Below are 18,359 nucleotides of genomic sequence, written 5' to 3'. Positions count from 1 at the left end.
GTCAGCTGCTCAATACATCCACTCCATCAATTATACTCCATCTCCAGCTAGCTCCTGCATCTGTGATTTGATGTGGAGCCTCTGTTCCACCCAAGGAGGTGCACACTCACAAAACAGCAACGCTCAACCAGATGGCCACGACATCACAAACTAGAAGCCCACAGACATCTCAGTTTGGCTATGGTTACTGTGCCAAACCAATGGGCAGAGGCAGTAGCTCACGCATTAGGGAACTACTGGATTTTGGTTCAAATGGCTTTGAGCACTATGGGACTCAACATCTTAGTCCCCTAGAACTTAGAACTACTTAAACCTAACTAACCTAAGGACATCACACACACCAATGCCCGAGGCAGGATTCGAACCTGCGACCGTAGCAGTCCCGCGGTTCCGGACTGCAGCGCCAGAACCGCACGGTCACCGCGGCCGGCTACGGGTTTATTTGAGTTCGGGGAACTTTACCACGTTTTCGTTATGATAAGTTAATATACTTTTAAAGTTTGGGAGAACAGAGACCGCGATGACTGATTACAAATTTCTAGCTGGAGTTAATGAAACAGTCATGTAGACTTCTACAAATTCATAAGCTAAAAAAAGGTGCATACATCCTTAAGCGAATGGAAGGACTTAATGGATGCACAGAACCACACTCAATGTGTCGTTATTACTTGAAAAATCATCACTATGACGGGCATCTGCTATCATGTGTGGTACCAGCATGTATTTCGAGTGTGCGCCCAAGTACTGGATTATCACTGTATGAGGTTATATATGATCAGAAGATGCCTTCTCCTTTTGAATTATGTAAGCCACTACCTGGGAAGTCGTATCAGAGGTGCATAATTTTGCAAAGCCGTTGTGGGGCTCCTGACGACAAGTTAGAAGACCATTTAAAAAGCTATGAGCAGCTGGAAGGTATGCTAATGGGGAGGGATAAGCTGCCCAATCACCGTGTTGGGCCAAGGACAAAGTTAAACCACCAGGCCAGAGCGGGCTCTGGTAGGTAGACGCGGATTCCTGTCACAGCTGCCAGTCTGTTGGAGAAGCCACTGCCTTCAGACGTCACAAACCACTGTTGGCAGAAGGCACCTCTCATGTACCATTTCCCATTACAAGACGTTCACTGGTTTATGAGTGAATCCAAGATGCTTCAGAAATCCAGTTGCCAGTTCACACAATGACAAGAATGTCAGCTCCTCAGTTCGTCCATTCCATACGTTATACACCACCACCAGCTATCTCCTGGATACGTGATTTGACTTGAGGCCTCTGCACCCGAGCAAATACACGCACACAAAATTGCAACACTCGCCCAGATGGTCACAAAGTCGCTGATTAGAATTCCGAGTCCACGCATGTTTCACGTTATCTGCCTATGATTCTTATGCTAAACCAGCAGGCAGAGACAGTAGCTCAGGCAATGAGGAGCAACTGAATGTCACCTCCTGAGTTGGGATAAAAGAGACCGCGATAACTGAGCATGGTACCAATTTCATGCACGAGTTAATGAAGCAGCTATGCAGATTATTGCAAATACATAAGCTACGAAAAGTACATTACACCCTCAAGGAATGGGCGTATGGAATGGATGCACGCAACCACAGGGAAAATGTTTTTATTACATGAATAGTCACCACAGTGATTGAGAACATCATGCATAACACCAGGCTATAACTCAAAGGTGCACTAGTCATTTATGGTAGGAAGATGCCATCTGCTTTTGAATTACGTAAACCGTCATTCGGGGAGTATATATCAATAATGAATAATTTTTTGAAGAGGTTGTGGGGCACATGGTGCTAGATTAAAAGAGCAATTTCGAAAGCCATGGAGCAGCAAGAATGGGCGCTAAAAGGGAGGGCTAAGCTGCCCAAGTACCATGTTGTACACTGAGTTATGTTGACCACCAGTCCACAGTGGGAACTAATAGGTAGACGCGATACGGAAATTTAATAGCTTGTGCCGGGTTTCTGTCATGGTCGCCAGTGTGCTCGAGCTGCCACTACCTTCAGCTGCCATAAACCATTGCCGACAGAAGCAGCAGCTCTCACGCAGCAGTTCCCATTACAGGACCTGTACTCCGTCCTTGAACGTTTCATGGTTTCTAGGCGAATCCTTGATGCTTCAACAATCCAGGCGCTAAATGTTTCCAGTGCACACACTGACTAGAATGTCAGCCCCACAGTACACGTTCATCCCGTGTATAACACCTCCAGCTAGCTCCTCGATCCAATAAGGATGCCGATCACGTGCACGCCCACAAAACCGCAAAACTCGCCCAGATGACCGGAAAACTAATTAGGATTCTAAGTCTGCTCATGGGAATGTACTTCTGTTTCAAGCTTTCCCTGCTGGAAGAACACCTTATTGACCATTTAAGCTCGCTCACGCCTCACATCATACACGCAACACGTAAAATACCACGGGCATTCTCCTGCTCCCTCCCTCCCCCACGCCTCTCAAGGGCTCACGGTTCGCTTCCAACAACCCTGAGAGATATCGGGTCAGGCTCATCTTTTCAGATTTCGTGGGCTCCAAGTAGCCTCAACAAATTATTTTAAGCTTTTAGTCCTTTCAGACTGTCAGCCTCAGGGACATGATTCAAGCATTTCCATAAGCCATTTCCTGCTCGCACTAAGGCACTCTTGTCCAACGAACAGCTTCCAGTCATAGGTTTTCAACATGATTCAGGCATTTCCATCAACCATTTCCTGCTTGTAATAGGGCACTCTTGTCCAACGAGTGCTTCCAGTCATATGTTTTCAAAGTTTACTTCCAGCAGGGATTGAAACACTGACGGGAAAAAACTCACCCTTAAAGTCCGTATAGTAGGCATTAGACCATACCCCATTTGGACAGGTTACGGAAAAACCCTCTTCCTACTAGATACCAGACGCGGGACGCAATACCCGAGACGCAGTCCACTTATGCGGCAAGGAAGCATGTTACAAGTTTTCGACGAGACTCACAAACTTTTCAAGTCTTATTTAAGGTGCACAACTTCTTTTGAGCAGTGTAGATGGACTGAACAGTGACTTAACAGAATAGCATTGTTACCCAAGTACAGCTCTCGGCTAGCTGTAGAAAATCAGTGCGATATCGTAGAACTGAAAGATTTTGTTTTTGTCTTTTTAGGTAGTTATCTTCGCTCCGTGACGTATCTGTATGATTTTGCGATGTCCTCTACCAAAGGCCAGAGTCCACCTAGCTATTGTTTACGTTACTCTTCCGCCTTCACTACTTTTCTAATGGTTCACCGAGCGAGGTGGTGCAGTGGTTAGCACACTGGACTCGCATTCGGGAGGACGACGGTTCAATCCCGTCTCCGGCCATCCTGATTTAGGTTTTCCGTGATTTCCCTAAATCGCTTCAGGCAAATGCCGGGATGGTTCCTTTGAAAGGGCACGGCCGATTTCCTACCCCATCCTTCCCTCACCCGAGCTTGCGCTCCGTCTCTAATGACCTCGTTGTCGACGGGACGTTAAACACTAATATCCTCCTCCTCCTCTAATGGTTCAACGGTGACGATAGCAATGTGCCTGTTATTTTTAGTATATGTTTCGTTTAGTACTGCACTCGACTTCAGAATCTGTGTCTGAGGTACCGCAGAATGCGCTTGCAAGTTTGCCGCGAAATTGTGGGCTAAACTAGGAGCAGCAGCAGCACTAACGCTTGCACACTTACCACGATTGCACCGTCGCCAGAGCTGTGTACGGTGGCGCCGAACCACTGGTGTGACTTCCTGTCGATGTCCATTCCCGATGAGTTCTTGTTGTTACCTGCAAGCATAAACACACCGTTAATTAGACTTCACGTACTGATAGTAAATCTGCATGTACCATGTCGAAAATGGAATAACGGTCATGTGTGTGTGCATTGATTAAAGCTATAATTTTGTTAAGAGTGTGACCTAGAAATAGCACCACCTACATAAGCTACTCTTCAAGATAATTAAGATAAATTTCCAGGCTTTCAAGCTCCGAGTTTGAAATTGTGTATATATCATGTGATTCGCCTGTGAAGGTAGTTCTTGCAGAAACATTATTCGACCAGTTCTCTACTACTGTTCGTCAGATATTCTTACCACATTATTCTTTACAGATTTGTTTACGCAGCGCGAGGGAAATCCAGAAGTTCTCAAGAACCGGCGCATTATGGAGAACTTCCTTTCAAAACTATGGTCGTGCGTGTTCCAATACAAGTCAAGAAGCGTGTTACTTCTTCCAACACACATTTTCTTTGCTCACGACGGTAAAATTAGAGATAGGCAGTAGGTTTATATTGAGTTACACTGAGGTGACAAAAGTAATGGGATATCTCTTGATATCGTGTCGGACCTACTTTTGGTCGCCGTAGTGAAGCAACTCGACGTGACGTGGACTCAACTAGTCGTTGGAAGTCTGCTGCAGAATTACTAAGCCAAGACGCCTCTATAACTATCTATAATTCGGAAAGCGTTGCCGGTGCAGGACGTTGTGCTCGAGCTGGCCCCTCGACTATGTCCCATAAATGTTCGTTGGGATTGATGTTGGGCGATCAGGGTGGCAAACTCGTTTGGTCGAATTATCCAGGATGGTCTTCAAACCAATCACGAACAATTGTGACCCAGCGACATGACGTAATTGTTTGGAAACTTGAAGTCCATGAGGGGCTGCAAATGGTATCCAAGTTGCCGAACATAAACATTTCCAGTCAATGATCGCTTCTGTTGACCCAGGGGACCCAGTCCATGCCATGTAAACACAGGCCAGTCCATTATGGTTCAAATGGCTCTGAGCACTATGGGACTTAACTACTAAGGTCATCAGTCCCCTAGAACTTAGAACTACTTAAACCTAACTAACCTAAGGACATCACACACATCCATGCCCGAGGCAAGATTCGAACCTGCGACCGTAGCGGTCACGCGGTTCCAAACTGAAGCGCTTAGAACCGCACGGCCACACCGGCCGGCCCAGTCCATTATGGAGCCACCACTAGCTTGCACAGTCCCTTGTTGACAACCTGGGCCCATGGCTCCGTGCGGTCTGTGCCGGACTCGAACCCTACCATCAGCTCTTGCCAACTGAAATGGGGCTCATCCAACCAGGCCACGGTTTTGCAGTTATCTAAGGCCCAACCGATAGGAGAGGCGCTTCAGGCGATGTTGTGCTTTTAGCAATGGTACTCACATGGGTTGTCTGCTGCCATATCTCATCAACGCCAAACTTCGAGCACTGTCATAATGGATAAGTTCCTCGTACGCCCCACATTGGTTTTTGCGGTTATTCCACGAAGTGTTGCTTGTTAGCACTGAAAACTCTACGCAATCGCCGCTGCTTCGGTAATTAAGTGAAGGCCGTCGACCATTGCGTTGTCCGTGGTGTGAGGTAATGCGTGAAACATGCTTTGTCGGCAAAATCCTGACACTGTGGATCTCGGAATATTTAACTCCTTAACGATTTCCGAAGTGGAATGTCCCATGTGTCTTGCTCCAACTACCATACAGTCATCAAATCTGTTAATTATCGTCGTGCGGCCATAATAATGTCGGAAACATTTTCACATGAATCACCTGAGTACAAATTACAGTACTAACGCAACGTGTATATCGTTATCCCATGACTTTTGTCACCTCGGTGTATACCGACAATGGTTAGTGCCGCTTTCCACTCAGACATGGCACGGGGGGGGGGGGGGGGGGGGGGTGGAGAGAGGAGGTTGTTGGGGGCAAAACGAGTCTGATAGGTACAAACCGCCATGTAGCGCCCATTGTGTGCAACACAGTACGTCTTGAAGACTACAGGTGAAAAAGGTATGATATAGACATTTATCCTAACTTTTTCTAAAATCTTAAGATTATGACGAAAGATGCTCCACCAGTGCTCTCCAGTATGCAAGCTATATTGTTACACAAGCAATGTCGATTAAACACTGACAGCGACGCGACTGCTCTCTTTTCCTGTTGAAAAATTAACTTGGGGTGATGATGATAGTACTGAAGTGTAGTTACTGCTTTCGATTTATCGCAACATACACTCCTGGAAATGGAAAAAAAGAACACATTGACACCGGTGTGTCAGACCCACCATACTTGCTCCGGACACTGCGAGAGGGCTGTACAAGCAATGATCACACGCACGGCACAGCGGACACACCAGGAACCGCGGTGTTGGCCGTCGAATGGCGCTAGCTGCGCAGCATTTGTGCACCGCCGCCGTCAGTGTCAGCCAGTTTGCCGTGGCATACGGAGCTCCATCGCAGTCTTTAACACTGGTAGCATGCCGCGACAGCGTGGACGTGAACCGTATGTGCAGTTGACGGACTTTGAGCGAGGGCGTACAGTGGGCATGCGGGAGGCCGGGTGGTCAACACGTGGGGCGTGAGGTCTCCACAGTACATCGATGTTGTCGCCAGTGGTCGGTGGAAGGTGCACGTGCCCGTCGACCTGGGACTGGACCGCAGCGACGCACGGATGCACGCCAAGACCGTAGGATCCTACGCAGTGCCGTAGGGGACCGCACCGCCACTTCCCAGCAAATTAGGGACACTGTTGCTCCTGGGGTATCGGCGAGGACCATTCGCAACCGTCTCCATGAAGCTGGGCTACGGTCCCGCACACCGTTAGGCCGTCTTCCGCTCACGCCCCAACATCGTGCAGCCCGCCTCCAGTGGTGTCGCGACAGGCGTGAATGGAGGGACGAATGGAGACGTGTCGTCTTCAGCGATGAGATTCGCTTCTGCCTTGGTGCCAATGATGGTCGTATGCGTGTTTGGCGCCGTGCAGGTGAGCGCCACAATCAGGACTGCATACGACCGAGGCACACAGGGCCAACACTCGGCATCATGGTGTGGGGAGCGATCTCCTACACTGGCCGTACACCACTGGTGATCGTCGAGGGGACACTGAATAGTGCACGGTACATCCAAACCGTCATCGAACCCATCGTTCTACCATTCCTAGACCGGCAAGGGAACTTGCTGCTCCAACAGGACAATGCACGTCCGCATGTATCCCGTGCCACCCAACGTGCTCTAGAAGGTGTAAGTCAACTACCCTGGCCAGCAAGATCTCCGGATCTGTCCCCCATTGAGCATGTTTGGGACTGGATGAAGCGTCGTCTCACACGGTCTGCACGTCCAGCACGAACGCTGGTCCAACTGAGGCACCAGGTGGAAATGGCATGGCAAGCCGTTCCACAGGACTACATCCAGCATCTCTACGATCGTCTCCATGGGAGAATAGCAGCCTGCATTGCTGCGAAAGGTGGATGTACACTGTACTAGTGCCGACATTGAGCATGCTCTGTTGCCTGTGTCTATGTGCCTGTGGTTCTGTCAGTGTGATCATGTGATGTACCTGACCCCAGGAATGTGTCAATAAAGTTTCCCCTTCCTGGGACAATGAATTCACGGTGTTCTTATTTCAATTTCCAGGAGTGTATATTGCTGTGAACTGTAGAATTTGTAAAAGGTACTGCAGAAATGTTTCAGAAGGCGCAACGATATTTAAAGCAAAGTGTTTTCTTTCTTTGCAAACACGATATTTTTGCAAGTTGTTTTGTTAGTAGAACAGAAAGTAGTTTAACATGTGCTGTCCACTGCCTTATCGTGTAGGCGATTAGTGCTTCATTAACAGGGAATGATGAAGTAGTAAGAGTTGCGTTTAATAAACCACAATATAACAAAAGAAAAAAGAAAAATAATAGCTTTCGTGTTGGTCACATGGATCTAGATATGCCAGCCTCCGTTTTTGCGTTGAATATTTGCTGACTTACAATCACGTGTTCTTCACATTGGAAACGCAATAGGTCTGTCATGAGCAAACCTGGAAATGCTAATAATTCGATGAGCAGTAACGGGATACGTCAGCTCAAAGGCTTCAAAGTCGAACACGATATGCTTGCAGTCAAGCTGTGTCCGTTTGTATGCATAACTGGTGAAACAAGACACCGTTACCATCAGTTCTTCAAACAATTGGGCGTTAGAAGTTCCCAGTGGATTTTCCTGGTTCCGAATCGAAAGATCAGTTGGGCCAGAAATTATTTATTACGGTCACTCACGGCCTTGTATTTCTGTTTGAGTGAGAAGCTTGCTCAAGTCTGCCTAATTATGATGAATGTTGTTACCCAAATACAAAAATTGCATTCTACAGCTGGCCTCACGACGGAGTATTGTGCTCACGCTATTAGTGGGAATTAATCATACCTCCCCATGCGCTGTATGTCACTGTTATAGTTTCACAGTACAACTCTTTGAAATTGGTCTTTATTTTATGTCTTCTCAATCATAAGTTATCACTTAAAACAGGTATGAAAAATGGTGTTAATATGACCTGCCTGTCTAAGGCTCAGAGTCTTTAGCCAAATGGTCAAAGAGTGTATCATACTGAAGAAACGCAATCACTTTTTCCTTTGTTCGAGGATTGAATAGGGTGAATTCACGCCCAGTGGAATAACTGAAGAGCTACTAGGTACTATAGGAACAAATGAAACTGCAATAGATCAGCTCCATATAGTTGTTTACTGCCTAAAAGCTTGCTATTCCAGTTGTTTTGGTAACAGCATAATCGTCCTTTACATCATTAGATCATCATATTCATTGTCGATTACCGGAAAACCGGTTAGCGCTGTTATTATAATAAAGTTACTGAGAAGAAATCGCTAAGAAATTAAGAATATTGATTGACGTGATGTCGATGGTGAGGTAAGTGAAGACGGAGCTCAGGTTTAGTATGGTCGAGAGGGGGAATGAAGTCAGTCGTGTGATTTTCCAAGGAACCACCCCACACTTGCGTTAAACGGTTTAGGGAAACCAAGGTAAACTTAAAGCTTGGTTGGCAGGATACGAATGTAAATTTCATCCCTGCCGAAGTTTCATGTCTAAGTCATTGCGACAAAGAAGTGTGTTTTTCGTAGAGTACAGCAACGCTGTATTTGAAATCATTGGAATACATTCTACCAGGGTTTCTGAAGACGAAGTTGTAATATTGTGAATGACGTAAACGTCTCTTCTCTCCGTCAGATTTAGTATAATCAGATATGGCAAAAAATCGCCCTATTGTATTTGGGAAAAGAATGATACAGCAGCTGGCTACGGTCTCTTTTAATGGAACACTCTAGTATTCGCCAAAAGCGATGCAAGGAATCAACTGAAAATGAGAATCAGAATGGTCAATTGGGGATTTGAACTGCACCCCTTCTAACTAAGGGTCAGCGATTTTACAACTGAGCCATCACGCCAGGACCGTGACGAAGAGAACAACACTTCGCTTTAGTGAATGACGACTGGTGTGTATTAAGGACTGAGTCTGTGTATTGCCCGGCGAAGTGAACTGGAAAACTGGCCAGAGTGGTAGCACTATCGTGTTTAAACCAGAGAAACATTGAGACATTAACAGTGTACTCTCGAGCAGTCTAATAAGTGGAACACTGCCACGTGCTGCATGTGTGTACGCCAGCACTCGGCACAGCGGAACAGTGCTTCATTGAGCGGCACTTTCGCTTGGTGGTACCACTCTCTAGCTGCCACAGCGACACCATTTATTCACAGCGTAACATGCGTGAAACCACATTTCGTCTAAAAAAATCCACTGGCCGCTTTATTTCTGATGATTTATTTTCGTCTTGCCCGCACATTTTGATTCCTTTGTACGGGAACCTGTTAAAGCGTGAAACTTCTTTATTAAAACTCTTACTTACACTGCTGAGTGAAAATGAATGCATGTAAACCTACTTTCCCTTTACTTATTCTTATCTTGTCAACACTGACCCAGAATATTGTAGCGCAACGCAGTCTGAGTGCTCAGAAAGGGGATAACCTGACTTCAAATAATTTACTCAAAAGAATGGCACTGACTAAAAAGAAATCTTAGCAATAACCTATACATTTCACTAATCACTTACCTCACAAAAATCTTCATTACGCGAACTACTGCAATACAGCGAGCGTCAATACTGCCAGCTACTAACTACTGAATCCACTAACTATTAATAGTCATGTGGTTAGCAAAGGAAAGATTTCGTTGCAAAGCAAGCAATGTATTTTTTACCTTAATAATGTGACATCCGGTTCAGACAAAAACATAAATCGTCATTGTCATCTAGTACAAAGGTATATAATCATGAATAATATTCAATCTCCAGGTGAAACATGTACAGATCGTTAGCCTACGCTAACAATTCAGACCTCTACCCTCCATCAATGCTAACTTCTCATATTTAATATCCATCACTGCTGGCTGTTCACCTCCAACTGCCCAACAGTACTTCCCTCACTGCTGGCGACTAACTTCCAACTGCCCAACACTACTGGCGATTAACTTCCCACAACGAGTCCGACCAGCCACAGAGTCTCTTACAAAGAAAGCGCAGTCAGAAATGCAATACAAAGCGCTACACAGCATTGCCAACACAGAAGCAGCCCAGTTGCAAACCCAACTCATTGACAAAATAATTTCTCAGATTTTCCTTGGTAACCGTTTTTTGTGGTAAGTTCCTATGAGACCAAACTGCTGCGGTCATCGGTTGCTGCAGTTTGGAACCGCGAGACCGCTACGGTCGCAGGTTCGAATCCTGCCTCGGGCAGTGTGATGTCCTTAGGTTAGTTAGGTTTAACTAGTTCTAAGTTCTAGGGGACTAATGACCTCAGTAGTTGAGTCCCATGGTGCTCAGAGCCATTTGAACCATCATCGGTTGCTAATATTTATCTATATCCACATTGACGAGCAACATAACTCGATGAAACTATACTGTTACAGTACAGTACAGTACAGTACAGTACAGAAGGTAACTGAAAGACATACGCAGTCAGACGAAAGAAATGATATTCTGACTCAAATACAGAATTACACTGTAGTCATCGCCATTTTGATGGTACTCTGGACATTACAAAAGGTGAGAGATGTGGCAGAAATGAGAAAAGCGAGAAATTTAACATCAGGATTGGTGATTAGGAAGTAGATGAAGTTAAGGAATTTAGCTACGTAGGCACCAAAAGAACCTATGACCGACGGAGCAAAAAGGACATAGAAAGCAGTCTAGCACTGGCAAAAAGGTCACTCCTGTCCAAGAGAAGCTTACTAGTACCTAAAATAAGCCTGAAATTTCTGAAAACTTACGTTTGGAGCATTGTACGGTAATGAAACATGAACTGTGGGAAAACCCAAACAGAAGAGAATCGAAGCATTTGAGTTGTGGTGCTACAGAAGAATGTTGAAAACTGGCTGAACTGATAAGGCAAGGAATGAGGTGGTCTTCCGGAGAATCGGCGAGGAAAGCAATATAAGGAAAACAATGACAAGACGAAGGCACAGGATGGTAGGACATTTAAGGCCTCACGGAATAACTTCCATGCTAGTAGAGAGAGCTGCAGAGGGCAAAAGCTATAGTGTAAAAGAGACTGGAATACATCAAGCAAATAATTGAGGACTTAGGTTATACGTGCTGCTATGAGACGAAGAGGCTGCGACAGGAGAGGAATCGGCGGCGGACCGCAAAGCACGCTCTGCAATGTGCTGCCATGCTGGCCATACGGTTGCTAACGAGCTCTTGTTGTAGGGCGTTCCACTTCTCCACCAACGCGGCTGACAACTGGTCGTTGGTCCACGTGGACGTGCTGCGATACATCTCCCCAACGCATCCCACAAGTGCTCGATGAGTTTTAAGTCGGGGCATGGGGCAGGGCAGGTCGTCCGACAAGCTCCATCATGTTCGATGTCGTCGCGCACTTTCATTCATTAAAGTTACCTCAGGGCCGAAGGTACCCCTGAAAAGACGCACATGGGGAAGGAGGAGTGTCACAATAGCGTTGACCGGTGAGCGTACCATGTTCAAAGACTGGCGACAGTGTCAAAAGGTTTGTGACTGGACCAACGGATGAGGGCAGATTTAATCTGCGCAATGATTCACAGGTGTTGACAGATGTGAAAATTACCGAACTATCGGTTTAATAAGTCACAGCTGCTAAATACTAACGCGAATTCTTCACAGACGAATGGAAAAACGGGTAGAAGCCGACCTCGGGGAAGATCAATTTGGATTCCGTAGAAATGTTGGAACACGTGAGGCAATACTGACCCTACGACTTATATTAGAAGAAAGATTAAGGAAAGGCAAACCTACGTTTCTAGCATTTTTAGACTTAGAGAAAGCTTTTGACAATGTTGACTGGAATACTCTCTTTCAAATTCTGAAGGTGGCAGGGGTAAAATACAGGGAGCGAAAGGCTATTTACAATTTGTACAGAAACCAGATGGCAGTTATAAGAGTCGAGGGGCATGAAAGGGAAGCAGTGGTTGGGAAGGGAGTGAGACAGGGTTGTAGCCTCTCCCCGATGTTATTCAATCTGTATATTGAGCAAGCAGTAAAGGAAACAAAAGAAAAGTTCGGAATAGGTATTAAAATCCATGGAGAAGAAATAAAACTTAGAGGTTCACTGATGACATTCTAATTCTATCAGAGACAGTAAAGGACTTGGAAGAGCAGTTGAACGGGATGGACAGTGTCTTGAAGGGAGGATATAAGATGAACATGAACAAAAGCAAAACGAGGATAATGGAATAATGTAATCGAATTAATTCGGGTGATGCTGAGGGAATTGGATTAGGAAATGAGACACTTAAAGTAGCAAAGGAGTTTTGCTATTTGGGGAGCAAAATAACTGATGATGGTCGAAGAAGAGAGGATATAAAATGTAGACTGGCAATGGAAAGGAAAGCGTTTCTGAAGAAGAGAAATTTGTTAACATCGAGTATTGATTTAAGTGTCAGGAAGTCGTTTCTGAAAGTATTTGTATGGAGTGTAGCCATTATGGAAGTGAAACATGGACGATAAATAGTTTAGACAAGAAGAGAATAGAAGCTCTCGAAATGTGGGGCTACAGAAAAATGCTGATGATTAGATGGGTAGATCACATAACGAATGAGGAGGTACTGAACAGAATTCGGGAGGAGAGGAGTTTGTGGCACAACTTGACTAGAAGAAATGATCGGTTGGTAGGACATGTTCTGAGGCATCAAGGGATCACCAATTTAGTACTAGAGGGCAGCGTGGAGGGTAAAAATCGTAAAGGGAAACCAAGAGGTGAATACACTAAGCAGATTCAGAAGGATGTAGGCTGCAGTAGGTGCTGGGAGATGAAGAAGCTTGCACAGGATAGAGTAGCATGGAGAGCTGCATCAAACCAGTCTCAGGACTGAAGACCACAACAACAACAATGATTCTGGACGTACCCCTATATGATAAGTGGGAAGACTTATTGCACCACTGAGCGAGGTGGCGCAGTGGTTAGACACTGGACTCGCATTCGGCAGGACGACGGTTCAATCCCGCATCCGGCCATCCTGATTTAGGTTTTCCGTGATTTCCCTAAATCGCTCCAGGCAAATGCCGGGATGGTTCCTTTGAAAGGGCACGGCCGACTTCCTTCCCCATCCTTCCCTAATCCGATGAGACCGATGACCTCGCCGTCTGGTCTCCTTTCCCAAACAACCCAACCCAACTTATTGCACCCGGTGACATTGTCTAATATGATCATTTTGGTGGTCCAGGTGTTATGTAGTGGGGAGGCATAACGTTGCATGGGCGTACTGACCTCTAAATCCTTCAACACCCTTGAAACTTGATTGTGACACTGCACCACCTTCCTATTAGCGTCTTTTCATGGGTGAATTCGGTCCTGACTTCGTTTTTAGGACGACAATGTGCGACCGCATCGAAAAGAACAGAAGGAGAAGCTCTTGAACTAAGAGGATAATCTGCGAATGGCCTGGTCTGCTCGTTTCCTCGACTTAAGTCCCACAGAGCAGAGTAGGACGCGTTTGGGAAATGTCTTTCAGCACGTCCACATGCACCAACACCCGTCTGGCAATTGTCAGGCACGCTGGTCGCGGAATGAAACGCCTTACCGCAAGGAGACCAAACCATCACATGGTAGATGGAAGGGAGTAACTTGTACCACTACTAGTCAGATGGTTCAGATGGCTTTAAGCACTATGGGACTTGACATCTGAGCTCATCAGTCCCCTAGAATATAGAACTACTTAAACCCGACTAACATAAGGACATCACACACATCCTTGCCCGAGGCAGGATTCGAACCTGCGACCCTAGCAGCCGCGTCACTACTAGTCATTCTCTTTCCTGTGCTACTCGCAAATGGAGCCAGGGAAAAAGGGCTGTATACATGCCTCTGTACGAGTCCTAATCTCTTCACCTGTCTTCGCGGTCCTTTCGCGAAATGTAGGTTGCCAGCAGCAGAATCGTTCTGCTGACTGTCGCAAATGTTGGATCTCTAATTTTTCTCAATAGTGTTTCGAGCAAGAAGCTTCATCCAAGGATTGTCATTTGAGTTCTCAAACCATCTTCGTAACATTCACGAGTTGATCGAACCTACCAATAACAAATTGAGCAGCACGCCTTTGAATTGTTTCGATCTCTTCCTTTAATTCAATTTGGTGCGGGTAGCAAACACATAACAGCACTCATGAATGCGTGCCACTAGTCTTCTATAACCGGTCTCCCTTATGGATGAGCTACACTTTCCTAAAATCCCTGCAAGAAACCGAAGTCGACTATCCGTCTTCCCTAACACCAATCTTATGTGGCTCGTTCCATTTCATATCGCTTGGCAGCGATACGCCGACCTATTTAATGAACATGATTATGTTAAGCAGATTTTTTTTCCTACTCATCTTCAGTAACTCACATGCTTCTACATTTAGAGCAATCTGCCATTCATAACATCAGGGTTTCTGTCTGATTCATCTTGTAGCTCCCTGCAGTCACTCGGCGACACTTCACCGTACACTACAGCGTCATCAGCAGATAGTCGCAGATTGTTGCTCACCCTACCCGACAGACAGTTTAGATACATGGAGGATAACAGCGGTTCTGTCCTACCGTACTTCCCTGGGGCACTCCTGACGAGACCCTTGTCTCTGATGAACACTTAACTGTTCAGGGCAACAAGGTAAGTTCTGTTCTTAAGAAGTCTTCGATACATTCATCTGAGAAACTATTCTGTACCCTCGGACATTCGTTGAAACAGTACGCAGTGGGGCACTATGTCAAACGCTTTCCGGAAATCTAGGAATATGGAATCTGCCTGTTGTCCTTTACCCAGGGAAATCTCAGTCTCACATGAGCGATGCCTTGTAAACCCGTGCTGAATTTTTGGATACAAGTTTTTCTGTCTCAAGGAAATTCATTATATTCGGACTTAAAGAATATGCTCCAGGATTCTGCAATGAAACGATGTTACGGATATTGGACAGAAATTTTCCTGGTCCGATCTTACACCCTTCTACATGCAGAACTCATCTGCAATTTTTTCCGGTCGCTTGGAACATTACACTGCTTTTATGTCTAGCTCTGTACGACAAAAGTTGAACATTTTTTGCAAAAGTCGTATTTCCTTGTGATCGCGGAATTTGTTCTCTAATAACACATTAAACCACATCCTTAAGGAGATTTATTGTATGCATTGTACTGCTTCTTCTTTGTGGTACTTACCTGAACCACTGACTTTCCCAAAATCAAAATTTTGCACGCACGTTCTGACGTCCGGTCGGCATCGTCAGTCCTCTCTCCTTCTCAGTCAAAAATGTCTAATGATGTTAACGGCAAACCGCCGCTCCTGCTCGGAACTGCTGTTTCGGCAATCGCTTTACATGCTCTCATTGCGAGGTAACACAGTGCACTATTTTAAACTGGAACATGAGTGTACCTAAGCCCGTGATAAAGTTATTCGCCGCTAGGATCGGCTCTTAACAGTTCGCTGTGTCGAGTAATAATTGTTTGCTGTGACCATGCACTACTGCGTTGCTGACTTTCCCTAAGTGCCTCTAGCACCGACGCATGGGAGACAGTAAAATGCATCACCTGGACGCATCTCAGTAGGAGCTCCTAGGGAGGCAGGCACCCCGCCTGTTTTCCTGGACGCGTCTGGCTGGGGTGGCCAGACTCCCTTAACGCGGCGGCTGGTCTAAATATTTCCGACTTGTCGGCCAAACAAACACGGCTTTCAGCGACTGCCGTCTTGTCCCCTGGTGGCGGGCGGCAGCACCTGGAGAAACTCCACCCTGCTTCCCCCACCCTAACTCGGACGCCCTCCAGTGAATTACAGCTCGTTATGAGCTTCCGCTGTCTGCTTGCTTCTCGGAATGTACGAGTACGTACCGCTTTTTGTAGTTATCTCTGCTGGCCATTAAGATTGCAACGAGGGGGCAGGACTGCAGGTCCTGATATTTATCCTATTGCGAGGAGACAGTATAATAGGGATTTTCTCTGCCTCGTGATGATTGGGTGTTGTGTGTTGTCCTTAGGTTAGTTAGGTTTAAGTAGTTGTAAGTTCTAGGGGACTGATGACCATAGATGTTAAGTCCCATAGTGCTCAGAGCCATTTGAACCATTTTTTGAAATCCAGTACAAAGAGCTGCCACTTCTGACGGCAACAAAGCCTCCACACGGCTTGGACATAGTGTCGACATGAGCTTGTATGACAGGTACAAGTACTTCATTCTACGCCCATTCAGCTCTTCTGTAGTCATCAGTTGTAATGCCTGGCGTATGGTGGCGTATGTCTCCCGGCAACAAATGAACTTATAATGTGATCAGTGGGTGAGAGCTGTGGAGGACTTGCTGGCCAGGGCTACGGTCGAACCTTTGTATCGAGGTATTTCAGGACAGCACGAGCAACATGCAATCTTGCGTTATCTTGTTGAAAATGACACGGAGACATCGAAGCTAGCGTACAGCCAACAGTCTTTATGCGCCTGATATCAAAATCAGAGGCTATGAGGAGCTGAGGCGATTGTGTCGTGTACCCTGAAGCACGCAATACCAACACGCCACTTGCTGGGCGATTATGACGACGAATGCATTCTGAGAATGTTCATTCCCCTCGAGCTCCCATACGCGGAAACGTCCATTATGCTGCTGTACGCAGAAAAGACGACGTATGAAGATACGACTTGGTGCCACCCCTGTGTCCAGTATTGTTGCTGGGCCTATCCCCGCTGCCTCTTCAAGGGAAGCCGGAACAATGCTCTCCGTACTAACAGTCTATAGTACTCCAGACGTCGGCGTGTGGGTTACATGTCTTATAGCAATGAAGCCCATTTACTGAGGTATGTGATGTGGATGTGGAATTCTGCGCCCGGGGGGGGGGGGGGGGGGGAATCTATAAGTTCCATATTCGCATGACTGTCGTGGGATCCGACCAACTCGAGAACCAGTATTCCGGAACGATAAACCGCAGTTGCGGGAGGACAAAAAACAGCCACTACCAAATTCCATTACGTGCTGGTAAGTGTTTCTCCTTCTTATAACAGACTAACATGATCTTCTCAAAAACAAACAACATTCAAATGCGTTTTTTGAATACAAAGCCCGTTGTTGATTTTTTCCTTGCATAAAGAATTAAAATGGCGTTAGTCCTACCTATTTCGCACAGTTGCCTTGAAAAGCTAATCAGTACAGCATTGCACCTTCAAACACTTCTCAGACTTTCACATCTAGCCATCTACGCCTACATACTGGATGCCAATGCTATCGAACATCTGTCCAACTCTTCTTCATCGAAAGACGGATCTCTATTACTTTTGCCAGCAAGACTCTAAAAATGAGCCAGTTCCTCACTGCCTGGGAAACACCTCATCTCCAGAAGACCAGTATATGGACGATGATTCCAAATTCTCACCACTGAGCTCAATGGCGGCATAGTGGAAACGTAAGTGGCAATCCAGGGAAACGTGGAACCTACTGTGCGGCTGGTCCCGGCGGACGTTCGAGTCCTCCCTCGGGCATGGGTGTGTGTGTTTGTCCTTAGGATAATTTAGGTTAAGTAGTGTGTAAGCTTAGGGACTGATGACCTCAGCAGTTAAGTCCCATAAGATTTCACACACATTAGAACAAACTTGGAACCACGAACTTATTGACAACCGACCTGTTAAATCTATTCGGTGTGCGACCTTTCGGACACGTCCTAAATAATAGATATCACGTATAAATATAATTAAAGCGAGGATGGCCAATTATCTCTTCATTGCAGATATACACTGGGCTCGAGAGCTCTTACAGGAATCGACGAAATTCTGCCAGTAATGAGGACAGAGGCACTACATTCGTAGTGTGTGGATGAGTTGAGAATTTAGGTCTGTCGGGAGGCGTGCTAGGGTAGTCCGTGCAGTTGCGATGACCGGTGTGTCCAAATGGTTCAGTGGTCGGAGCATCTGCCTAGTAAGCAGAAGAACCGGGTTCAACTTTCCCCATTGATTTAAATCAATGCTTACTCGCTACCAATGTCTGTAATTCATTTGTGCACCAACTGTTAAGTTCTCGGCTTTCGGCAACCCACAGAGGTGTGGATAAGGCTTAACA

At 46.0% G+C, this 18,359-nt stretch overlaps 1 protein-coding gene and 1 non-coding gene across 3 annotated transcripts in view; one reads left to right on the top strand and one right to left on the bottom strand.

Moving 5' to 3' along the window:
* Window positions 1–18,359, bottom strand: part of LOC126175636 (integrin alpha-PS2-like) — an 836,969-nt gene that overhangs the window by 389,063 nt on the left and 429,547 nt on the right. For both annotated transcript variants that reach the window (XM_049922524.1, XM_049922526.1), the window contains exon 3: window positions 3,685–3,779. In XM_049922524.1, coding sequence (XP_049778481.1) covers window positions 3,685–3,779 — 95 coding nt within the window. The remainder of the gene's footprint in view (window positions 1–3,684; window positions 3,780–18,359) is intronic.
* Window positions 3,260–3,332, top strand: Trnaa-cgc (transfer RNA alanine (anticodon CGC)). The gene has a single exon. It is a non-coding gene; the product is annotated as a tRNA-Ala (tRNA).

This window comes from Schistocerca cancellata, chromosome 3, assembly GCF_023864275.1.
Source record: "Schistocerca cancellata isolate TAMUIC-IGC-003103 chromosome 3, iqSchCanc2.1, whole genome shotgun sequence".
Taxonomy (NCBI): Eukaryota; Metazoa; Arthropoda; class Insecta; order Orthoptera; family Acrididae; genus Schistocerca; species Schistocerca cancellata.
Note: the sequence above shows the minus strand (reverse complement) of the source record. Positions and strands in the feature narration are given on the sequence as shown.